Below are 25,934 nucleotides of genomic sequence, written 5' to 3' on the forward strand. Positions count from 1 at the left end.
TATATGTGGATGTGGGTAAGGGCAGGATGGGAGGTGTTGGAAATGAAAAATGAAAGAAGTACTTGAGTTTAATGGCTTTATAGAAAGGTTTGGATATTTGGATAAAAAAGAGATAAATTAAAGGTTTGAATATATAGATAAAGTAATGAGGCCCTTAGTTGGAGAATTCCATTTGACTAACTTACCTGGTTCCAATATAGTTTGAAATCCTGCAAGTAATAAAATAACTGAAATTAGGAATGAGGTACATTGTTTAAGATTTAAAGATGATGGGAAGCTGTGTTAATGTAGTGGGTTTATTGATTTTTCCTGTTTTTCCTTTTTTGTGTGTGCGTCTTGTTTTTCTTTTTCTTTTTTTATTTTTTACTATTTCTCTTTTTTTTGTTTTTCCTTTATCTTTTATCTTTTAACTTTAAAGTTAGTTGGTTTTAATATACCCCAGTGCTTGATAAAGAATTATGCCGGGTATGGGACCTGGGAAGTTGTAAGGGGGTTAGGGAGGGGGGGTCTATCGGGGGGAGGGTGGAGGGTGGAAATACAGTTTCAATTCTCAGAACAATAAGAATGCACTTGTATACTGTTGCTCTCTTTTCTTTTTTTTTCTTTTTCTCTTTTATTTTCTCTTTTTTTATTTTTCTTAATTTTAGTGTAAAATATAAACTGAATAGATTAATTGTAGAGCAATAGCAGTAGACTTATATACCGCTTCATAGGCCTTTCAGGTCTCTCTAAGCGGTTTACAGAGAGTCAGCATATTGCCCCCAACAATCTGGGTCCTCATTTTACCCACCTCGGAAGGATGGAAGGCTGAGTCAACCCTGAGCCGGTGAGATTTGAACCGCTGACCTGCTGATCTAGCAGTAGCCTGCAGTGCTGCATTTAACCACTGAGTGTTTGGTGTAGAGATACACCAAAGTGAGGAGTAGAGGGAAAGAAGAGGGAGAAGTAAAGAGGGAGTGAGAGGGGAATGTAAGGAGGGTGAGATGGAGGGAAGGGGAGATGTCTGAGGGGGAAGGGAAGTAGAAGAGGGGAATGTTGGAGGGGAGAAATGAAAGTTGGAGGGGGAGAAGAAAGGGTGTATGGGGGATTGAAGTATTATGTTGGTTTTTTATGGTTGATTTTTTTTGTTATGCACAGTATATAAGTGATTGTATAAAATGAAAATGAAAATGAAATAAAACAGTTTAAACAGGTTGGGAAATAAGATCAGTATGTTAAGATCAGATGCAAGCTATCCTGTTTCTGCTAAAATAAGCCCTCCCCTGAAAATAAGCCCTTCCCGAAAATATTGCAAAAGAGCAGCATCCATGAAGTGACCACAATTGCCTCTTCTTGCACCTCAAAAATAATAAGACCTCCCCAAAAATAAGGCCAAGCACTTATTTTGGGGGTTGAAAGAAATTAAGACCATGTCTTATTTTTGGGGAAACACGGTAGCCAGAAGAGATAAAAGAAGCTGAAGAACAAAAAGATCAAAACATACCTGACTAAGAAATATCATCTACAGACAAGGAAAATCAAGGAAGCACGGGAAAAAATAAAACTGCAAATAAGGCTGAACCTCCAATTTCAGCTGAATCAGAAAAATTTCTACCAGTCCATCAATGAAGAGATTAGAATGAATCAGTTAACATCTGACAAAGAAACAGTGCTGTTCTAGGTGCAGCTATGGGATAAACCAAAGAAATACAACAAAAATGCAGCTTGGATAATGGAGGTGGACAAGAATAAAAAAGAAACTAAAATGACAGAACTTGTAATCAACAGTAAAAAATAAGGTGGAGAAAAGGGCAGGTAAGATTAAGAACTGGTCAGCATTAAGTGAATAGGAACTGTGTGATTTTTGATTGAAATATCTGACTGGCATGCATCCATTCATTGCCAAGCAGTGTAACATCATACGACAAGAAGGTGAAATTTAAGATTGGTTAATCTTAACTGGCAAAACCTACCTGATAACGAAAGATCCGCCAAAAGGAGTGGCATGAGGCAAATACAAGCCAATTATCCATGCCTCTCGGGTGAATGGGCCTATCACGCGTGCAATGGCAGATTGATTAACATTGTATAAAGGCAGGTATCTCTTTAACTTTTACACTCTGACGATGTTAGCAGTGGCTAACGAAAACTTAGTGAGCAATATATTTTAAAGTTCCGGAGATCACAATGTCTGTTTTTTTTATAACTACACCTGGAACTCGCATTTTTAGGACAAATCACTGTGTGTGTGTGTGTGTGTGTGTGTGTGTGTGTGTGTGCGCGCGCGTGCGTGCATGCGGAAGCACACTCGGAGAGAGACAAACCACTCTCACAAAGACTCTCTTATATAGACAGCCTCTTAAAGTGATAACCCTGCTGACTCATTCTTATTGCATCATCTCGGTTTAAAGCCTTACAGCAGCTAATCAGCTATTAAATCATCATTACCTTAACATACTCTATGTCACATGATTGGATAATCAAGTGCCTACAAATAACAGGAATTAATAGAAACATCCGAAGCTTTCTGCAAAGACCAGTGACACAATGGAAACTACAGTTGCTGGTCAGTGGTAAGAGACTGGGAGAGGTTAACTTCAAGATGGGGAACTCTCAAGGAAACTCAGTATTACTACTACCCTTAGTCATTACATTGATTTCTCTGTCAGCAATACTGAACAAGACATCCATGGCTCTCGAATGCCAGAAACATATGCCAGGTTATGTATGCCAGGATATCTCCTTTAAATGGATGGTCTGAAGCTGTATGGAAAAATACAATTGACATTACTGCTCAATACTGTGCAAATATATAGCCAAGTTATTGCAATGGTGTTTGGGGTGGATAAATGTGCTCTCATTAAAATTAATTGGGGGGGGGGGATAGCCAAAACTGAGGAAATCAAGATGCCCTAAGGAAATAACATCAAGAGTTTAGAAGAAAATCACTACAAATCCCTAGCCATCCTTCCAGGCTGACAAAAACGAAGCAGTCAAGAAGATCATTACAGGTAGTCCTCAATGTATGACCTTTTGTTCAGCAACAGTTCAGAGTTACAACGGTGCTGGGACTAATGACCAATGGCGAAAGTTACACTACTGCAGCCCCCCCCCCCCCAGTCATGTGATTGTATGATCTGGGCATTTGAACTTACAACAAATGTACAGTGATCATGTACCAATTAGTGGCAGTCTTCCCAGCTGGCTTCCCCAAAAAGAAGCCGGCAGAGTTCTTGACAATTGCTATCCCTTCTCCCTTCTCTCTTGGGTGGTACAGAACCTAAAAGCTGGGTGGGCACATTTCCCAGTGGGGACAGTAGACCCAATCAGATCTTGGTATGTCATACCAGCTTGGCTCCCTCTTCCAGGATATGATCCTGGATGAGATTAGCTTTATTACGTACAATCCTGGCATTCATAAGATACAGCTGAAGTCCAGGGCCATCAGGGATATAATTGCTGGGCCAGAGTGGAATCTCTTTCAAGGACTTAGCCCAATGTCCCCATGTGAGGTTCCCTTGGATTTCTGATCTCTCACAGGGAGATAAGGTAGAGATGACCCTGCTTTTCCCCTCAGCTTCCCCACACCAACCCTCTCAGATATGTTTCCTTTCCAGGCCTTGCAGGCATATCCACCCTCTCTCTTGACAATTCTTCTATAACTCATTCTAACTCACTAAGAACTCAAATCATCCCTAACTCCACTTGCCTCAAAGTACTTGGCAGTCCAAGCCCCGGTGGTAAAAGAAGACAAAAGAAAGGAAAAAAACAAACCTAAAAGTTCTTCCCAGTCCCTCTTTAACCCCCTGAGCAGAGCTGGCACCTGAATTATGATGCAGGCTAAAGGACCCAGGGCAGCCAGATCCACAAGACCAACATCTGGTGACAGTGATGGTGGTTGTCCACCAAGTCTGTAAAGAAGATATAGAATGTTAAGATCCCATTCATTGTTTTCTTTGAACATTGGTATCCTATTGTAAAGTAGCTTGCATTCCATTTTGAAGTTTTCTATCATGTATAATGTATTCTCTTTCTTTTTTATTTTATGAATTAGAACATAGGGGTTTCTTGTTCTCTCATCCTAGAGTAGCTTTACTGATAACTGTTGAACATTAAGATATTTTTCAGAGTATAAGATGCACCTTTTTCCTCCAAAAAAGAAGGTGAAAATCTGGGTGTGTCTTATACACTGAATGCAGCATTTTTGGCCTCCCGAAACCCCGCCCCTTCACAAAAAAGGTTTGGGAGGCATGCAAAGTGTTTCTGGGGGCTGTGGAGGGCACAAATGAGTGAAAAATGGTCTTTTTTTGCTTGTTCCCACCACCCGCCCCTAGGAGCACTCTACAAGCCTCCCAAGGCTTAGGCATGCCCTGTTTTTGTGCAAAAAACTGACCCATTTTCATGAAAATTGGCCTTTTTTTTGGCTCATTTTTGCCCCCCCCCCAGCCTCTAGGAGCATTTTGCAGGCCTCTCAAACTCTCTGCATGCTCCGTTTTTCGCAAAAAAACGAGGCATGCAGAGGTTTTGGGAGGCTGCAGAGTGCAAAAACTTTTTTAAAATTTTACCTCTTCAAAATCTTGGTGCGTCTTATTCTCCAGTGCGTTTTATAGTCCCAAAAATGGGACTATAGTTATGCCCAACCTCATGCTGTTTCCTATGTTCACCTTTTTATATGGAAGAGGTGAATTGCAAAGTCATGCAAATCCAGTAGAATTCTAAATTCAGTACTAATAGGGAGACATTAAACTAAGTAATAAATAATAAATAAGAATTTGAATAAACATTCAATTTCAGATATGGTGGATTCATATCATATATTGAAGAAGAGGTAATCCAATAGTAAATTGGCTAGGAGGATCTCATCATATGGCCTGGTACCGTAGTAGTATATTCATTTTCACAGTAAGTAGGTGAGAGTAGTTAGGTAGGTAGGTAGATAAAGGGATATATAGAGAGAGAAATAGAGAGAGATAGAGAAATACAGTAGGTAGGGAGAGAGAGAGAGTGTGTAGGTAGGTAGGTAGAGGGATAGAGAGAGAAATACAATAGATAGTAGGTAGGGAGAGAGAGAGAGAGTAGGTAAGTAGGTAGGTAGGGAGAGGGAGAGAGAGATAAATACAGTAGGTAGGGAGGGAGAAAGAGAGAGAGTAGGTAGGTCAGTAGATGTTTCCAGGTGTATTTATCCATGCTGGAGAAGGAAATCGCTGACAATCTGCAAAACCTCAGACTTTGTTTCTGCTGGCACAGCACGTGATCAATGTAATTCTCATCAATCAGTTAAAGAACTTTCCAAAAGGAAAAAAAAGTTTTTGCATTCTGCAAAGCTCCCCAAAACAGCCTGTTTTTTTGTGAAAACGGGCCCGTTTTCCCTCCCAAAAAGGCATGAATAGCCTGGGGGGGGGCCTTGCAGAGTGCTCCTGGGAGGGGTGGTAGGGGGGGCCATAAAGGAGCAAAAAATGGCATATTTTTCATGAAAACGGGCCCATTTTTTGTAAAAACAAATTGCATGCATAGCCTTAGGAGGCTTATAGAGTGTTCCTGGGGGCTGGCGGGGGGGGGAGCAAAATTGACCCAAAAAAAGGCCTGTTTTTTGCTCATTTCTGTCCTCCCCAGCCCCCAGGAGCTTTCTGAAAGCCTCCATAAGGCTATGCACGGCCATTTTGGTGAAGTGGGGCTTCGGGAGGCAAAAAATGCTGTATTCAGTGTATAAAATGCACCCAGGTTTTCACCCTCTTTTTTGAGGAAAAAAGGTGCGTCTTATACTCCGAAAAATACAGTACCTACAATTTTCTCATCTTAAATTTTATTTTATTATTTCAATGTATGTTCCTGATTTCAGTTTATAATTATATCCAGTACACCCCAAATCACTGTTTCTGGCTCTCAAGTTTTAAACTTTAAACAAAGAAACCTTTGCTTTCTATATTGTGCAAGTTTTTGCATTTGAGGTTATAACTATTCTTGGTTGATATAACCATCTTTAAATATCAGCCTGACACCTTATTTAGCCTTCCAGAAGCTTAATGTGATCATACACAGATGTTAAAGTTATGTATTCTTGTTAAGAATAATGTAATATGACAAGATATGAGAAAATCTTGTATCATTACTTCTTGATGCTAATATTTAAAAAAATAGTTAATATTTGTATTTCATTTATTCACTAACATATTTTTCTTTTCTTAGGCACAACTTTTCAAACATGGCAAAAGGGAAGATTGTTTGCCATATGGTAAGACTCTTCATGGTATCATAAGCATAAAGAGCAAAACATGAATACGATACAAATTTTTTGTAATTACAGTTTGAAGCCTTTATACTTCTCCTGATTCGCCTGTTTAAAATAAGTGACTGGAATCCTGAGAACCACAGTTAGAATTAAGCTTATGCAAGGGAGATTTCTTGTCTCCCTTTTCCCTCTGTATCTTCAAAACTTTCTGTGGAAAGTAGAACATCTTAAATAGTATGGCATGCAGTGCAAAAGGAATTAAGTAATATTCGGTAGAGGTATATGGTACAAGGTGCCAATCAGGGACTGTATTTACCAGTCAGTTGTTCTCTCCTAAACTTCTAGAAGGTTACTGTAATCATCTGAAAATAATGTGCACATTAGTACAGGATGTCTAAGGCAGAGCACATTTAGAGATCAAATTTGAGAACTCAGTCTGGTAGAAAGACAAGTATGGAGCATATATATATATATATATATATATATATATATGTATGTATGTATGTATGTATGTATGTATGCATGCATGCATGCATGCACGCACGCACGCACGCACGCACGCACGCACGCACGCACGCACATATGAGGGTAGAACAAGAAGCAATGTGTAGAAGCTAATCAAGGAGAGAAGCAACCTAGAACTAAGGAGAAATTTCCTGACAGAAGAATTAATCAGTGGAACAACTTGCCTTCAGAAGTTGTGAATGTTCCAACTCTGGAAGTTTTTAAGAAGATGTTGGATAATCATTGGTCTGAAGTGTTGTAGGGTTTCCTGCCTAGGCAAGAGATTGGATTATAAGACCTCAAAGGTCCCTTCCAACTCTGTTATTCTGTTCTATACTTAACTTCAGTGCAGTGTAAAATATCTTACGTGTCAGAACTATTTTTCCCCTAACAAAAAATATATTGATTGTAAAAGCTGAGTGTATGTTTCATAGTCTTCTGCTGAAAATATTTTAATACGTGTTTCATATGCATTATACAGTGGACAAAAGTGGATATATTTATTGATAGAGAAATGTATTTATTATAGCTTCTACTGTTCTTGAATGTCTTGATAACTGCAAGCTCTTTGAAAGTAACCAAACGATTCTTCGCAAGTTGGGAGTGAAACTTGTTCAACGACTTGGTCTGACATTTCTTAAGCCAAAGGTGGCAAAGTGGAGGTTTGTTCTTTTCATAATCATGTTTTTACTTGCCTTCTTTCCTTTTATTAGGCTAATCTGAGTTGTAAGATCTATCATTAATAGAAGTAGATAAGTAAGAAATCATCTCTCACTCATTTGATGACAAGAAGTTCTGGTTTAGCAATATTTGTGTAGGAATTTTGGCATTCCATAGGTATAAGCAACTTCTTCTTCTATAATTTTAATTTACATTATTACTTTACATTTTCTAGAGTTTGTTTTACAGTTAAATGGTCCTTTCAAAGTTAAATTTAGGACTATGGAGAAAAACAAATCCTAGCAGGGGTATTGTTTTAAAAGGTTTAAAAGTTGTGATGCCTCTTCTTTTTCTTCTATCATGTTTATCCTTTGCCTCCTTGAAAGTACCAGTACTGAAAAACATAATTAGGTTGTTAAAAAATTTCCTCCCACTAAAATACACATTATAACACTAGGAGTAGCAAGAATAAAGGGCATGTAGGTGTGGGTGAAGCTGACGGGTCTGTAAATCAGCAAGAAACGCAGTAGCCAGAAAAGATGGTTTGCCTCCACTATCCTGCCCCTTGGCTCCACAGCCCTGGGAGCTCAGTTTGGTCCTGGGGATTTGGTGCTTATCTGTCAGTTTTTTGGGACCATACAAAAACAGTCAATTTTTATTGACTCCTGGCTGAAAGAATGAACAATTACTTCAAACTAATATGGATTATGTTACTAAAACCATTAAACATTAGACAGTTTGCTCATGCAATAATTAAAGAAAAATGTATTTCTTAAGTTATAAACTATGTCCACAAAGCTTGAGCTTAGATTGCACATTTTATACATTTAAATATATTCATATTTAAATATAAATATTTACATTCTATTTAATTAATACATAATTTACAGGTATTTTATTGGTGAAATTGCCTCTAGATCAGAGGTGTCAAACTCAAGGCGCGGGGGCCAGATCCAGCCCACTGGGTGCTTAGCAATAGCAATAGCAGTTAGACTAATATACCGCTTCATAGGGCTTTCAGCCCTCTCTCAGCAGTTTTACAAAGTCAGCATATCACCCCCACAGTCTGAGTCCTCATTTCACCCACCTCGGAAGGATGGAAGGCTGAGTCAACCTTGAGCCGGTGAGATTAGAACTGCTGAACTGCAGATAACAGTCAGCTGAAGTGGCTTGCAGTACTGCACCCTAACCACTGCACCACCTCAGCTCTTAGATCTAACCTGCAGGGCCAACCTGGAAACAGCCAAGGACTGGCCCACAGGGCTTCTGCCAGTGAAAATGGATCTTGGGAGGGCCGCATACAGCTCTCCTGAGGTCAGCTTTTGCTGGCAGGAGGCCGTCACAGCTGAAAATGGAGCTTGGGAGCCCATTTTTGCTGTCAGAGCACTTAGGCCACCACAAGCACCCCCAACATGTATGATATCAAGCTGGCCACTCCCACCCTGGCCATGCCCTCATCAGCCCTGAGGTCAAACACAATCCTGATGTGGCCCTCATTGAAATTGAGTTTGACACCCCTGCTCTAGATAATGCTGTGTGACATGTTAATAGCAAAATGTCAGCACAAATTTTTCTCACAAATTATTTCACCAGTGACAGAATATTTTACATTTATTTTTAAAATCTAGTTCATGGGTATTTTGAAGATAACGTCCTTGCTCACTGCTAAAAATATAACCATTGTGAAACTACCTTTCCAGATATCAACGGGGATTCCGATCTTTAGCTGCAAATCTACAATTTTCTAGTGGAGGTCTCATTCCGCAGAAGATAGAAAATGTAACAGTTAACACAGGAGAGGAGGAGGAAGAGGAGGAATATGACATTCCAGGAGAGGTTGAAAATGTTATAGGTACGTATGTTTGATCAAAACAATGTAAGATCTGATATCCTGACCAATGTGGTTTATGAATCTGATTTATTGATTTATATGCAATTCCTTATGTTATCTGGTAGGAAACTATATAAATAGTGTTACGTTATCTTTGTTTCATAGTTTAAAAAATATTTCTGGGCATCATACTTTCGATTCTTCCTCTTAGTTTTCATGGTTAAGGTGAGACTAGAACTCAGAGTCTCCCACTTTCCAGCTGGTGCCTTAACCACTAGACCAAACTGACTCTATGTTATTGAAGTTATTATTATTAATTTGATTTGTATCTAAATTAAAGGTACTTGTAGCTTTAATAATATTTTGTGCATGCTATTGTACTGATGTTATTTGCGCTTTTTGGTTATTGTTCTTGACATTGTTTTGAATTATGAGTCCCTCCCTTTCGTGCTCTATTTTGACTTTTCCCACATGGTTAATTTGATCTTCTTTTTAAAGAAGTGTTTAGACTTCTTTGACAGATCCACTAAAACAAAACAAACAAACAAACATGATTTTTGGGTACAAAATCATGTTTAGGAACAAATCACTATCCTCATCACTCCAGTAAGATTTGGAGATGTATCCTAATAAAGCTAGAAGTGATGAATTGGCAAGAGAAAGACAATGTTTGATTGCCTTGAATTCATGTTATGATTTTAAAAACATTTTTTCACAGAACAATTGTTGATTGGATTAAAAGACAAAGATACTATTGTGAGATGGTCTGCAGCAAAAGGGTATGTGTTCTTGAGTTAAATTGATTTACACAATTTAATCTGTAAATTTTGGTAACTAGAATGATATGGAACACAGTGCTATTAAATGTTCTGTTTAATAAAGCAAAAGACAAGCCCTTGCTTATGGATTCATTTGATCTTTGTTGCAATATTTACTTTTTCATGTTTGGATTATATTCTAAATTATGACATCTTTTCCTATGCTTCATTTATTATTATTTACTATTTCCTATTTTAAAAATACTGAGACCATTTTCAGTAGTTATATTTATAGCCATAGCCAATTTCATTAGTAATAAAAACATAGTAATAAATAAACAAATAAATTCATGTCTGGGAAGCAATTACATTGAGATGCACATTCTTTATTGTAATTTGTTTGATTGCTGTGAGCTGCCCATAATGGTTGAGTATAGGATGATTTACAAGCTTAAAATTTAAATTATTATTATGAGCCTTTGTTTAGTGTTGAATAACAATATATATTTAAATGAAAAAGAACTGTATTTATACATGCTTTTTCTTCATTTGGTGAAAAAGATTTCCAAAGCAATAAAAAATACATATCTAAAAAACATTTCTTCATATTCTTTCTGAATCCAGAAATAGAATAAGAACACTTATGACATCAAATAATTTAAGGATTTACTGGGGCCTGATATGTGTCTTGCCTTCTTCTTATAAATGGATCAGAGAGCATAGCATAAGAACATACCCAAAATGTATTTATAGGAATTTGATCTGGTAAATGTTACAGGTGATCTACTTTGGCATGCCTGTGCTATAGAGAATGCAGATACAAAATCGGAACTATTTAATCTTCAGTTGAAATTAAATTTGTAGGATCAATATATATTACAGAATTATAGATTTGAATTTCAAAATTGCAAAGCTCAGATTTCAGGATCATAGCTATCTTTATGAAAAACATGGCAAACATAAACTGTTGAAAGTCTTAATGAAGTGCTATTGTTTTTTTCAGGATTGGCAGGTTGACTGGAAGGCTGCCAAAAGAGTTAGCTGATGATGTTGTTGGGTCTGTATTAGACTGCTTCAGGTAATACCTTACATTTAGCTTTTTTCAGAAATGAAATTTTATACATAAAACATTTCTCAAGCAGAAGCATAGAAGTTAGATTCCAAAATGGAAATATATTTTTAAAAGTTCAACTCATTGTATCGTAGTATCTAATTACCGTATTTTCACCCATATAACCCGCCCACGCAAATAACCCGCCCACGCATATAACCCGCGGGTTTTCCAGATCGTGTAAAATATCTTCCGTATACCCCGCCCACGCATATAACCCGCCCACGCATATAACCCGCGACGAGTAAGAGAGAAGGAAAACAGCTGAGATGGGGGGGGAAGAAACGGAGAAACAAGCCTGCGCAAGCTGGGGAAGAGGAAAGGAACGGAGGAGAAGGAAACAGCTGAGATCGGGGTGGGGGAAGAAACGGAGAAACAAGCCTGCGCAAGCTGGGGAAGAGGAAAGGAACGGAGGAGAAGGAAACAGCTGAGATCGGGGTGGGGGAAGAAACGGAGAAACAAGCCTGTGCAAGCCTCCGATCGTGTAAAATATCTTCCGTATACCCCGCCCACGCATATAACCCGCAGGGGGCGCTGTGCATGTAAAAACCGCATATAACCCGCGGGTTATATGGGTGAAAATACGGTAAATGATTTGGTTTGATGCCTATATACCGATGTAAGAAAGGGTCTATAATTTTAGTCTTTTATCTAACAAAATGCTATTATAGAATGAGGAAATATGCAAAATAAAGATGAATGGTATCTCCAAATTTAGATTTGAAGAGTTATGCTCCACAGGGTTAGCAAATTATGTTATAAAGAAAACAATTCTCCAAATTGTTGCCCATTTGATGCTTGAAAGTCTTCATTTCCCTTTTCTCACAATCTAAATGTTTTTGTTTTTGACAAACAGCACAGACAACAATTCATAGCTAGAAATGAGATATAGATTTCATCTTCAAATGCTCTGCAATTCTTATCACCATTCTCTGTACCTGGAAAATCCACAATTCTTGATAGGTAACCTGTTGTTCCTTAATTGAGAAACAGGTTGATGTACTGAACACACCAAAATATTAAATCATGTTTACATGTTGGTTTAATATCTTGGTTTATTCAAAAACTGATACTTATTTTTAGTATGCTTTTGATTTGAACCTTATTTTTTCCTGTTAAAATTGGTTATAATGTTTCAGATTACAATCTCAATCTGGTTTTTTTTTGAGGACTAAGAGGTTTCAGATTTTTATAGTGTCAGTTTTCTATAGGGATTTAGTTCTCAAACTTTGCGCTACTATGCCAGGACACCTTAGGAAATTCACATGGATGCTGCAGGATTGCAAATTACTAGTTTGAGCTAGTTCATGGTTTAGACCTAGGGTTGTGAAAAAATTGTCAAGACATTAAGAGCACCATGAAGTGCCAAAGTTTGGGAATCTTTGCTATTGGGCATAGAAAGATAATTGTTTTAATATTTTTTTAAAAAAAACTAATGCACACCAATGCAACGTGCAAAAAAGGGGAAAAGTGCAGTTTCACATTGGGATTTTTGTTAGATTGATTTTAAAGAAAATTTTATTTGATTTTATGTTTTGCCGCACAATTACATGGCATCATGTAAGATACTTCTTTGGCATACACTTTAAAATCAGAATTATTTATTTTATTTATTTTAGAAAATTGATATTGCCATTTACTTGCTCATGGTGATTCAAGGTGGCTTACACTGATATAAAAACCATATAAAAGAAATAAAAAATAATAACAAAATAAATAAAATAATAACTCCCTCCCATCCTGGTGACAACACACAAACCATTTAATGGACTCCATCCCGCTCTGGGTTCCTCAGGCCCACTGATCATCTTCAGTACCTTCCAAAAGAGTGTTAGAATGGGGGACAGTCTAATGTCTGGAGGAATAATGTTCAGAGAGAGGGAGCCACCATAGAGAAAGCCTTTCTTCTGGGTCCCGCCAGATGTATCTGCCATGGGGATGGGGTCCACAACATTCCTTGCCTCTCCACTCTAGTGGGCCGGGTACATGTGGCTGTAAGAGATGATTCCTCAGATTATCTGCTTCCAAGCCATGAAGGGCTTTAAAGGTGCAACCAGCACCCTGAATTGCACCTGGAAGCAAATCGGCAATCAATGCAGTTCCCACAGGAGAGGTGATACATGTGCACACCGAGGTCTGCACAAAACCATGCAGGCTGCTGCATTTTGCACCAACTGAAGTTTTCAGATGCTCTTCAGGGGCAACCCCATGTAGAGCACGTTGCAATAGTCAAGAAAAATTAAGAAAAATAATCTTAAAATCCTGTTTTCTAAAACTGCAGTTTTCAGGAAACTGATAATACGTGGCATGGTGGATGTTTGGCACTGGCTGAATTAGGAAGAAGAGGCTTGTTACTACCTTCCCGGCTATCAGATGGTAAGTGTTTTCTAAATTGAGCTGAACCAAAAATAAAGCCCCTCAAAATAAAGTTAGATTTTGATTTGGTAGAATTATATGTTAATAATCTGAACCAGCTTTTGGCTAAGACTGGGTAGGTAGTAATCTAGCTTTCCAAAGGTTAGGGGGTGCCATTGTTATGCAAAACATCTCATTAGGGGGAGGTGTTACCATCAGTCACTGTAGTCTATAGCACCATATGTAGTTGTTTGTATTTTCAGAGTCTGAGGGAAATTTATATCCTGGCCACCTGGATGTTCCTTTCTTATTATTTAAGATAATAAGAGCACTAATTGTCTCCTTTAGTAAAAGTTGTCAGTTACCATCATTAAATAAGAACTACCTGTACAATCTTCATTAATCACTTATCATACATGGGCCAGGTCTTCTAAAGACTTGACATTTTAATGGCTGTGGATAATGGTCACACTATTTATACATTCCAATTATACCCCATGTAAATACAGTGATTCTTGAACAAGGTGACTTTTCTTCAATTCTGATCAAAAGAAAAATGTGTTGCTATGATTTACATTTTCCAGGACTTCTTTGAATTTTGTAATTTTGATGATAAAAATATAACAAGAAAGAAAGATGTATTTTAGGATGAAATATACTAGAATGCATATACTTCAGTAAATTACACAGAAAGGTATATTTTACTGGAAAATATTCACCATATGTACATAAATAACATTTAAATACAGCTCTTAGGATACGTATTTGATTTTTGTGCATTTTTTTAAAAAATTGGTTTTACACTAGAAATGAAATATATACCAAACAAATACAACATTGGCATGAATCAGAAATAGAATGATCTAATTTTCTCCAGCTAAACATTGTTACAAACTGATACTTAAAAAGATACATTACGTTGTAACTTTTTGAGGAATATTCATGATAAAGAGTTATCTGTAGCCTTTGCAAGCTGTTTTTGCTACAGTATAAATAATATTGTAAAAAGAGGAAAAATTACAGTAACACGTGAAATGGTAAATCATTACTAAGAAGTCTATGAAACATTCACTGATACCTATAGTATACAATCTCTTTAGTGCTACAAACTCATACGGATGCAAAATATAGAATTCACAACATAGGGTTCCTTCTAATATGGGTTGAAATAAATAATTTCTTGATTCGCATTTCTCTCAGTATTTGGGACCTGAAGTTGCAGTTTATCCAACATGTAAGCATTTGTGTTGGGTCTCTACTTTGTTTAAGTCCTACATTTTAATTAATTCAATTAATTTAGGACTTAAAATTTGGACCATAACATTTTTATATTGGGCCATTCAACTTGAGAAAAACACAATACCAAAACTGTAATTTAGAAAGGTTTAATATGAGTGCTCTAATATTTTATCAATGAAAATTCAATAACACTAAGCTTAAGCAATTGGAAATTTTCATTCTTAAAATATTGATAAAACAACAAAAATACACTGGACAATAAAAAACATAAAACAAAAAGATTTGAAAATGAAGTTAGTTAGAACTACATAAAACACTCTAATATCCAGAATGTGCTTCTAACAGCTCATTTTTGGAATAAGTTGTTTTCCCAATAGTGCATTTATGAAACATGTTTGTAGAATAGTGCATTTAAGAAATTATCATTTAGCTTCAGTCTTACATTTAAATGTTCAATTACTTTAAAATGTATATACAAGACATTTTAATATTTACATAGTTCAATTGAACAGAATAAATGAATCTGCAAAGTAAAAATAAAATTTTGGTACTGAAAAAAATGTTTAGTATTTTTGTTGGATAGTGTACATATGAACTCTACTTGGTGGAACAATATTATGCTATCCTTGTTCTCTTTCTCAAAGTGAACACTCGACTGCATTCATTTATTCTTACTTTTTTGGTTCCTTGTTGTACTTTTGTTGCTTCTCTGTGATTGGTCCTTTTTTGTCCTTTTGCTTTCTTACAATGATCGTTCTGGGTTTCGGATGGTTCAGCGATGGACTCGGCATATTGAGAATTGATCTCTTGCTTTTTTTTCTCTGCGCTCTCTTTTTGGACTGTATTTGGACTGTAGGAAGCTAATTGACACAGGGCAACAGCTGCAGTTTGTTTCTGCTCATCACAACTCTCAATTGTCCTTGGTTCCTCCACTTCTTTTATAGGCATCACAGTAAGAGGCTTACTGAAGGAACCTTTATCTGTTTGATTCTTTGGGTTACATATTTCTGTCCCCAAATCTTTATTTTCAGCTTTTTGAAGATTATAATCTTTAGTTTCATATAATGAGTTCTGAAAACATACATTTATATGATAGTTGTCCTTCACTGAAAGGTTCAAAGGCATTTCCTGCAGTTCCATGCAGGTCTGGTTTTCTGTTGGGAAAGTGCTTGTATACGTATGTGCATCGACTAAGTTTGCATCTGGCTTCTTGGAAAGATTAAGCGGTGAATCATCTGAATCATCTTCGGAACTGGACAAAGGATCCTCATTACTATCATTTCCATGCTGTACATTTTCCTTTTCATTAGCGATGTCACTACTGAGAAGAAAAATGGAAAATGTTATTGTGTAATTTGGCAAAATACTTAAATGGGGTAGATATCTTGAATTAGAAATGAAACAAATTACTTGTATATAAGCTATTAGAAAAATTATATTGTTGTTACATACAGACACACTCCCCATTGTTATGTATGCATTTGTTTATGTGGTTAATATTTTTGCACACATGGCATAGTTTTAAATCTCAGGTGTCGTGAGCAGTTCATACATTTTGGCTTATTTTAGCGAGAAGTTAAGATGATTACATAAAAAAATTATGAAGTCAATCAGTGCATTGTATATACTGTGAAATATATATTTCATTTTGATTAAGTACTATAGTTTATAAATAGGCATCTGAATGTAGCAAGGGTTTTACAATAATTCTGTTAAAAATAAGGCCTATTGTATAAGGATTATTGGAAGTGAGACATTAAAAGCACAGAATGGGAAGAGGCCATTTAGGCCATTGTTATATTCTGCCTATTGTAAAAAAAAAATATGCAGGGGTTTCCCTGAGACCTAAAAGTTATTTCAAATGTTCCTACAGAATAAAAAGTTTTTAAAAGGCTGATCTAAAATCTTTTTCATGAAATGAAATATTCAGTGATTAATCCTAATTGTATTGCTATTTTAATCAAAATGTTTTGTTATTCCATAGATTTTTCTGGTGTTCATTTATATTGACTGGGTTTGCATCATATTACTACCTTTATATAATTTTGTTCTCATACACTGCCTTGGGTAAAAAATGGTGAATAAGTATAATATAAATACAGTAAATGGCATTGTATGTATAAATAACTGTATAAATGACAACATTTAAATTAGCAATACTGTGTATGCTTAAATATTTCATTCACTATTTGCATGATGCTTATATGTGCATAAATATGCATTAGGTTAGGTTATAAAGTAAAGAATAAAATAAAAACAAAAAAGGAGTTTATAATTTTGTACTCTGGTTGGCATGTTTATTTAGTACAACAATATTTTTACTATAATTCCTATCTTTCATGTGTTATCTTGTTATTTACCATGCATACCATTCCCTTATTTAATTTAATTTAGGATAATAAGACAATAAGTATAGAATAAATTAGACCAAGACATTTCTTTGAAAGGCAAAAGTACAAGTCCCTTGACTGTATTCTTCCCCATTATCCCTCCAAAACCCCTGCTGTCCTATCTGTTTTTTCATGAGATAGAGAGAAGAGAAATGTCTTTTCTCATTCAGCACTCAGAACTGCAAGTTATTAGTCCAGAGCCAAGCAAAAAAGAGGTAATGATGAACAAGAAGAAAAAAAAAGTTCGAATTAGGATAGCCTTGCTCATTGGTATGTAGCCCTTGTAAGAATATTCCCCCCTCTTTTAAAATAAACTTTCCCACCCAACTATATATAGTTGCAGCCCATGTATTTCCTAGTTGCCGTGTGTTTTCCAGTTTGACAAGTAATGAAATATGTCCTAGGAGGCCCTATGTAATGTATCTTGAGGGCATGTTTGCTTAGCAGGAAAAAAAGTTTTAAAAGGGAATTTGACATTTTACCTTTTAGGAGAATTTCCTTTGTCTTCCTTTGATACAGGCGGGGGAGATTGATCTGTACTTTTCCTCACGGGTCTGAATGCTGTAAAACTTTCTTCATGTTGATCACATTTGTTAATAACTGAAGATGACTTATTAGAAAGATCAAATAGGCCTTCACAACCATGGCTAGTTTGAGTGAAGTTTGTTGGGCTGGGTCTTCCTGGGGATCCAGTTGCTGCACTTCCAGCACGAGGGCTCATTTTGGCATTTTCTCTTTCATTTTGATCTTCTTTAGAATGACCCTTGTTATGCAGCATAGGGGTTTCCTTTTCATAGTCATCTGTTTTTTTATGAGAATTTTGTGATAATAACCTGGCTGGACTTGAAGAATGCGGATATAGCAAGGTTGTTTCCTCCATCAAATGAGAATTTGTGTCTCTGTTAATATCTGCAATGTGTGGCAGCCTATAAAATGCTGATTCTGTTGGTCTACAAAATCCATATGGCACTGAAAGATTTGGACGATATGGCTGGAATAAGCGGTAGTGCTCGTATGTTGCTGGATTGATTGGTTTAGGAAGTGGTCCTGGATGAGGAAGAAAATGTCTTTGATCTTGAGAGCTGTAGACAGACAACACTGAACTTTCACACTCATGAGAGTTTCCTGAGAGGAAATAAGGTGCATAGATAGCTAATCCATGTTCATAAAGTGAAGGTGAATATTCTGGAATCATGGGTTGTACATAAGATGGAATGGAAGCGAAACCTTTTGCAGGTGTAATTTTATGAGTAAACTCTGGACTAATAATTGTACCATCTGTTTTCCATAGATTGTTTGGAGCATGAAAGGCTGACTTTGTTGGAAAGGGTGAGCCTTTATTTGAATCGGAAAGAGAACTTAATTGAGACATATCATTATTGTCTTTATTGTGCCGATGCTCTCCCACTGGAACAAATGCAGAAGGCCTTACGATGCCTTCAAGAGCAGACTGCACATTGATTGTACTTTCTTCCTCATTACAAAGAAGAGTTAGTTCCTTTTCAGTGGGTGGTTTTGGTCCATGCACTGATATATTTGTCACTTGATTTTGAATTTCCATATTTTCCTTGGAGTCATCTTTGACAAATGCATATTGAGGTTTAGAATCAAAATTTGAGAGGACCTTGGAAGAAGTTGGTTTGGCTGCAGTGTCTACCTGAGTGATTTGCTTAGTCTCCAAAGAATTTGACTTTGAACATTTGACAACACGATCTTGTTCTGTCACCAGCGTAATGGAGTTTTTGCAAAGCCCATACTTCATATGGTTAAAAAGATGTGATTTTTCATTGCAGGTAAAGGGGCACTGAAAGCACTTGAATTTAAATGGTTTTCCTGGAGGTCTGGGGATATAATGAGGTTTTTTTGGTTTGCGCTCTTTGAGAAGACTCATCTTCTAGTCGGTTGTTACCTTTAGGATTGTCCTTATGGCAATTCGTTAACAGAGCTTTAGTTCATTTAAAATTAATTTGTGCTTTTTAATGTTTCTTCCAGCTCAAAGAAAGACTTTCCAAAAGATTTGATATGAAGGCAGTTTTGGAAATGTCAGGAAAGAATGGCGTTTGCAAACAGGAAACTGTAATACAAAAAATAGTGTTAGAAAGATTAAAGTCCTTTTTATAAGGATCAAGGATATGCACATCTCTGTCTTCTGGGCTGAGACATTCTGTCATTTATTTATTTAGAATATATTCATTATGTAACTATCCCACCTTTTCTCCTAAACTGAAGCTGAATCTATAGCATTTCTACTTTGTTTTTCTCCACAGCAACAACTTGTCGGTTAGGTTGGTATGAAAGTCACTCATTGAGTTTCTATGGCTGAGAATGGGCTTGAACTTGAATCTCTCTGTTTCTAGTCTAAAATCTTAACTGCTACATTATCCTGACTCTGAATTTTCCATTGTTCTCCAAAATGTACCTGAAGACTATGGGTCATTTTCTGTTCTGGAAGATTTATATCTTGAAAATGGTATTTATGCTATGGCCAAATGTTTTGGGATACAAATGAAAATATTCATGAAACAGCTGAAACTGAACAAAACTGAACAACCGAGTGGAGAAATAGAATTTTTGGAGAAGGGTATAAATAGGTCATCAGAATGAAAATTATTCCCAGTATACTATCTTTGAGTAGAATGAAATTTAAATGTCAAGACAAAGGTGCTAGAACATGATGAATCATCCCATCACAGTGGTGCTACACTCTTATAGAAAACTCAGGTCTACAACATAGAATTGAGTCTTTATTTCTCCTTGCTGATATATCTTGCATTTATATTTTAGTGAGTTATCACCAGTTCTAAAATATCTTTCCTGGGCAAGACATAGTTCTCTCTAAAAGAGGAGATATAGTCATTTATATGTGAAATGATCATTCTGCCCTAGTATGAATACTGAATCTCTTTGACCTTTTTGCCACACATTTCTCACTGTAAAAGAGTTCTTCATTATTTGCTGTGGCTCTTGCCATCCTGAATAATTTGATGCCATACACAGACTTAACTGTATGGGTTTGCCCCTGAATCCAAATGAAGTATGAGAAAAGTGAAGCTAATTTAGAAGAATCTTAGCCTTTACAAACAAGATTGCCCTAAGGGGAAGCACGTAAGTCTGGAGTAGCACCCTAATTAACTGACCTGAGGTTCAGAGGTGTCTCCTACCTGAAATTCTAGTTGAATTAATTAAAGAGAACTCTTACAAACAGCACTGGAGGACTATCCACTCAGGATGTGATGGGATTAGATGAAAGCAGAGGGAGAGGGAGCTGTAGGTGGATGAGACTATGTGAAGAGAAGGCAGGTCCTGGTAACAAAAGTAGAAGCTTGAGTATAATCCAGTTGAGCCAGTTGGGGAAAGAGGAAGAGATTCCATGCTAGGGAGAAGTAGGGTGGAGTGGGATTGACTTCATCCTGGAGAGCTGACCCAGCTCTACTAGAGAGCAAACAAGCTTTTTAAGCAGCCTAAGCAAATATTTAAGGACCGGCTTGTATGCATAATTTGCAACATCCCACAGTGAGTCTGCTGTTAAGTTATGAAATGACATCTTGTTGCAGTTTCTTTGTTGGTTTCTAATTATGTTAGAACTCACTGTTGTGTAGCATGGCTAGTCTCTAAGGTATAAAAATATAAGAGTCCAGCATCCATTGATTTATAGAGGCATAATCTACTTGCTTTCTCTTGAAAATAAAACAAATGGATACTTTTAATACAGGCTGGTGATTTGCTCTGCAGATAAGTCAGACGGGCTTGTATTAACTTGTTCCATTATGTGTACTGATTCTGAAGGCGTGAGAATCTCTTAGAGTCATGTTCTCATGATTTTATAGATGTGTTATGGCAGAGATCTAAAAAGTGATGATTTCATCATGAACTGTAAGCACTATTATCAAAATGATGACTGTTGCAAAACCACATACTGTATCTGTTACCCGAAACTACAGTAATACAGGGAAGTGATGGCTTTACAATTTCCTGAAAACTTTTCTCCCATTAATGTTTAAACTACAAAGTAAAGTAAACACAGAGTATCTAATATTTTAAATGTAAAAATATTATACATGTGATTGTAAATTAAACTATACACTTTGTAATTCCTTAAAAACAAATATATGTCAATAAAACTTTATGTGGGTCTTCCTGGATTTTTAAATTCATACTTGTGAATAAAAATTCACACCATACTTTGCTTTAAATTTTACAATGTCACTTGACCTTTTCCTGTTACTTTTGAACTTAATATTTTTCTATTCATTATGAAAGATTGACCCATCATTTACAATATCAAAATGTATATCATTCTGAATGAATTTTGCTTCCCTTTAATTCATTACATACTGGTTTATTAGTGATATTTGTAGAATACCGTTCCATAAAAGATGAAAAAGTAATTTTTATTTTCTTCTGATACAGGTTAGAATGTAAAAGATGCTTAAGACAAATTTGGTGGGGCTTTTTCAGCTGCTATTTCCAAATTTGGAATATTTCAAGCAAGTGCCATTAAATATAGGTGCTATTTGAAAATCGTAAGCCCTAGTATGGGTGACTCGTTGGATCTCAGCTACAGAAATAGTATTGCAGCTTGGAAGATAATTAAATAGCAAGTGAATGTTAATATATTAGCTTTCTGACATAGTTGCTTGAATTAATTTCTATGTGCACGCTAATTTATTTGGACAATATTAACAGAAAATAAATACCCATCATAAAGCAGCAAAATAGTGCTTGAACAATGTAATTTTAAATTTAGATAATGCTGTATAATCTAAGTGAAAGATTTGGTGAGTTCAGCTTATACTTAAAGTACTCTTTGTGCTAGCTTTGTGTGAAGTAAGCTATGTATTTCAGCTGCTATTTCCAAATTTGGAATACTTCAAGCAAGTGCCATTAAATATAGGTGCTATTTGAAAATCGTAAGCCATTGTAGCCAAGTCAGGAGCTGATAACAAGTTTTCAGACTAACATATTTTATTAATGAAATAATTAGTATCTGATGATGTGAAATTACAATTCACAAAACTTATTCCTTTCAACAAAATGTATTAGTCTGAAAACGTGCTACCAGTTTCTGTCCAACCTTTGTACTAATTTATAAGCCTCTGTGCAAATAATACTTCAAGTTACTGTTGCCACAACAAACTGTCCCCAAGGTTTACAAAGCCAATAGCAGTTTGAATTTGTATTCTGAAATAAGAGTATACTGAAATACAATAAAAGGTTGCTCAGTATGCACCATTAATTCTTGAAGAACAAAAAAAAGCAAAAATAAGTAGTACATGTTTCCTTGCTAAAACTAAATTTTTATTAATTTATTGCAGAATTAAAGGAAACTTTGAATTTCTATGGATATTTATCATGTGTATGGAAACTTGCATCTCAGTTTCTAAGACATATCTTTCCAATAACAGATAACTTAATAATCAAACTTTTTTGAAATAATAATTTCAAATAGAGAAAGCACCGGGTACAAAATAATCTTTACAGCAAAAATCTATGTAAATAATAATATACGTATGCTGTTAAATTGATTTCGCTGCGAATAAATATAGAATTGCAGTCTTAAGTATTCCATAACATATTTGGAATGAACGTGGATGACTTTAACTATAGATTGGTACAGGCTTGTGATAAATATGAATTATGGTTGGTATATAAAAACATGAATTGCCATTCCTAGTTTTAAAAAAAGAAATATTACCTGAAGATATAATTAATAGAGTTAAAATGAAATTCCTACTTCTATTTTTGTGAAACAAAACAATCTAAACTGAAACAGTGCTAGTGCCAGGTAAGATACATGTGGACATACATTTTCTGATTCTAGCATTGTTTCTGGGTTATTCCGATTAAACTGGCGGTGGTCATGCCTGTGAAAGGATGAGCTTTTATAGATTTGGGAGTAAATTTGAAGTCTTGTTTGGCCTTAAATATATCTTTTTTTTAAACAAACAAATCTATATTAATTTTTATTAGCCTTTGTTATTATTACCTGTGTAAATATTTTGAATTCAGCACTGAAAAATAATCATAATACTTTCCCAATATACAGTATTTCATTTTTAAAAAACATTAAAAAGTGCTGTTTCAAAATATTCTTTAGAGTACATTTGTGAAATGATCTTGCTTAATATATCATAGCTATGGCTGGCTACGCAACCATTTTTAAGAAACATTATGCATATGGTCTGCTGCTGTTGCAGCATTCTTTTTGTGATATTGATCTACGTGATGAGTCTTTGTTGAGGTGGAGCATTTTAGAAGGGCATGCTATGATTAAAATATTGTGATGTGGCATTATTGCATAACTTAAAATCATGCCACTGTCACCTATCCAGCATTTTGCAAGAATGAGATTTCTGAATTTTATTCCAGATTTTCCAGTGATTAGGTACTCCACCCTTCTGGATTGCTAATGTTTAAAACTAAAATGAGTGATTTTATTAACAAAAATAAAAAAGCATGCTTGATGATGGATATAAAGTCATCATGAACTATAATGAAAAAAAGATTTTACATTTATAAATTCCAAGCACAAGAATTATTTGGTTCTACATTTTTAAAGCAACTTAAGTCCATTTTATACTAATCACAATAGGTGTTCATTCATTTATTTATTTTCCAAAGTAAATTAGCAATACAATATACTTTTATCTCACATATTTAATGCGCACGCACACACACACCTTAACAAAGTCTTAACTATGACTGTCATAGCAACTAATATTTTACTCATTTGAATACATCAGAAAACTTGGCTTCTTCATTTAAATATTTAAACAAGTAAGAATACTTCACTTGAATGTGTTAAATGAGGGAATTTTAAAAGTTGTATTTTACACTGAAAATTAATAAATTCATCTTAAAAACAGCTGTAACAGCACCCTAGCTTGGATATAATAATATAGTAAATAGACAAGGTTTTGTACAGGTTTAAATAACAAATTACACATTATATCATAAATCTGCTTTTAAGAATAATGCACCTGTACTGGAAAAACTGTCTTGCCAGAAAGGCAGAACATGCTAAGGAATACACTTAACTAACATACTTTAGTTAGATGCTCGTCTTTTCTTTTAAATCATTTTGTAAATTGTTCAGTGATTGAAAGTTAACTTACCTGCCAGTTCAGGAACTCAGATCCAACTTGTTCGGAACTATTAAACTGTTGCTGTCAGTGTTGAGAGAGAAGTACCTGTTCACTGCCTGATTAAGTGAAACTGAAGGAGGCTGTTTCAATGGGAGGGACTTAAAAGTGTAGGAGTTAAGCCCTGAGGGTGTAGAGATGCACCTGATATTACTTCAGCCTGAAGCTACAGTTCATGTGTTTCCCTCTATTGCTTTCATTTGATGTTGCCTCAGCATTCAAGCTATCGAGCAGAACTTTTGCCATGTCTGTTGCCTTCAACAAGCAGTATTTGTGCCACTCTCTGATGAACAGCCTCCTGTCAAGGGGAATGGAACATGACACAGGCACGGTTCTCAGTTTAAAATCATTTCTGAGTAACAGGGAGTTTATAACTTAAGACCAAATGATCGTTGCGGGCTGCAACCCAGGACATGACTTGGTTTGTACTTTCTTATCCTGGTCTTTCAGCAAGAATACTTGTATTCTGTAACCTACCTTCCACCTCCACCTCCCCCCTGTGTTTGTCCTCATGATAACTTCTGTCCAGAAACAGCAAGACTCTGTGCTGTAGAAACTTGCCAAAGCTTGTCAGCTGTTGGCAGCCATAGGATTGTAAGTGGAACCAAGTCATTTCAGCAGGACATGGATTAAGTTGAACGGTCACTAAGCATATTGTATGAGAATTGTATTATTATTACATGATTACTGTGTGTTATTGTGTGTGTGTGTGTGTATGAATAAACTGTTGTTTAGGCTTACTAGAAAGAAAAAAAACTCAATTTAGTGCCTGAGCATCCAATTTTACAGGAGGCTCATTTGTTGTCACAACCCATTTTTAATTGCACTCTGTATTCCCAGCACTTTTCTTCCTACAGAAATTTATTAAGGAGATAAAGATGGAATAGTTATAATAATAATAATAATAATAATAATAATAATAATAATAATAATAATAATATAGTTTGATTCTTAGAGCTAGGACTTAGTGCCAGAAAGCTGCTTGAGTGCATAGATTAATAATACAATTCTACTAAGCAGAGCAACAGGTGGAACATCAGGGACACTCTGAAGTATCTTTTTTCTAATTGATGGACGCCTCTCAGAGAACCTAGCAAGGAAGGAAGGAAGGAAGGATTGGTTTTTATTTTCAAATCTATGTGCAAACTGTAGATAGAATGGACTCTTTGATTCTGATCATCCCAAATAAGCACTGGTATATATGACATCTTGTCTAGTAATTACTGGAATTGTAGTCCATTATATCTGGAACATTATGGGAAAAGCTAGGCTAGAACCCAAAGTTAATACTAAATTTGAAAAGATATTGATTTATTTATACATACAAAATTATGTAGTTGTGCAACTCACAGTAATTTCAGATGTGTACAACATTAAATATCCACAATTAAAAAACCCACAATTTAAACTTTTCCCTATCCACAAGGGCAGAAACAAAACCAGGCATTTGATCAGCTTCCTTGATAGTTATGACCTGCAACTTCTGTTTTGGTGGGGCAGGTAGATGTAATTGGGGAGAGGTGATCCATCAGATAACCCCCATGTAAGGGCTTTACAGCTGATAACCAGCACCTAGAAGCAAATTGACAATTAATTCAGCTCCCTCAAAAGAAATATAGATTTGCACATGCATGCCACTATGTTTTGAGCCAACTGAAGCCTTTAGATCAGGGGTGTCAAACTTGCAGCATCATGCAGCATCTTGTGACGTATCATGACTTTTCCCCTTCGCTAAA

General features: G+C 35.9%; 2 protein-coding genes across 2 annotated transcripts in view; one reads left to right on the forward strand and one right to left on the reverse strand.

Moving 5' to 3' along the window:
• The window catches only part of TBCD (tubulin folding cofactor D), a 178,474-nt gene that overhangs the window by 52,067 nt on the left and 100,473 nt on the right, over positions 1-25,934 (forward strand). Inside the window, exons 9-14 of the mRNA XM_032209501.1 lie at positions 6,166-6,211; positions 7,242-7,374; positions 9,073-9,224; positions 9,922-9,982; positions 10,965-11,039; positions 13,354-13,448. Of these exons, the coding sequence (XP_032065392.1) occupies positions 6,166-6,211; positions 7,242-7,374; positions 9,073-9,224; positions 9,922-9,982; positions 10,965-11,039; positions 13,354-13,448 (562 nt within the window). The remainder of the gene's footprint in view (positions 1-6,165; positions 6,212-7,241; positions 7,375-9,072; positions 9,225-9,921; positions 9,983-10,964; positions 11,040-13,353; positions 13,449-25,934) is intronic.
• Positions 15,282-18,947, reverse strand: ZNF750 (zinc finger protein 750). The gene is made up of 2 exons (XM_032209502.1): positions 17,539-18,947; positions 15,282-15,987 (listed from the first exon to the last, which is right to left on the reverse strand). The coding sequence occupies exons 1-2, from the start codon at positions 18,945-18,947 to the stop codon at positions 15,282-15,284; spliced, it is 2,115 nt and encodes a 704-aa protein (XP_032065393.1).

Source organism: Thamnophis elegans, chromosome 2 (assembly GCF_009769535.1).
Source record: "Thamnophis elegans isolate rThaEle1 chromosome 2, rThaEle1.pri, whole genome shotgun sequence".
Classification (NCBI taxonomy): Eukaryota; Metazoa; Chordata; class Lepidosauria; order Squamata; family Colubridae; genus Thamnophis; species Thamnophis elegans.

Coding starts and splice junctions, on each gene's coding strand:
- ZNF750 (XM_032209502.1), bottom strand. CDS start 18,947: ATGAGTCTTCTCAAAGAGCGCAAACCAAAAAAACCTCATTATATCCCC. Junction 15,988..17,538: donor AAAGGAAATTCTCCTAAAAG/GTAAAATGTCAA, acceptor TTTTCTTCTCAG/TAGTGACATCGCTAATGAAA.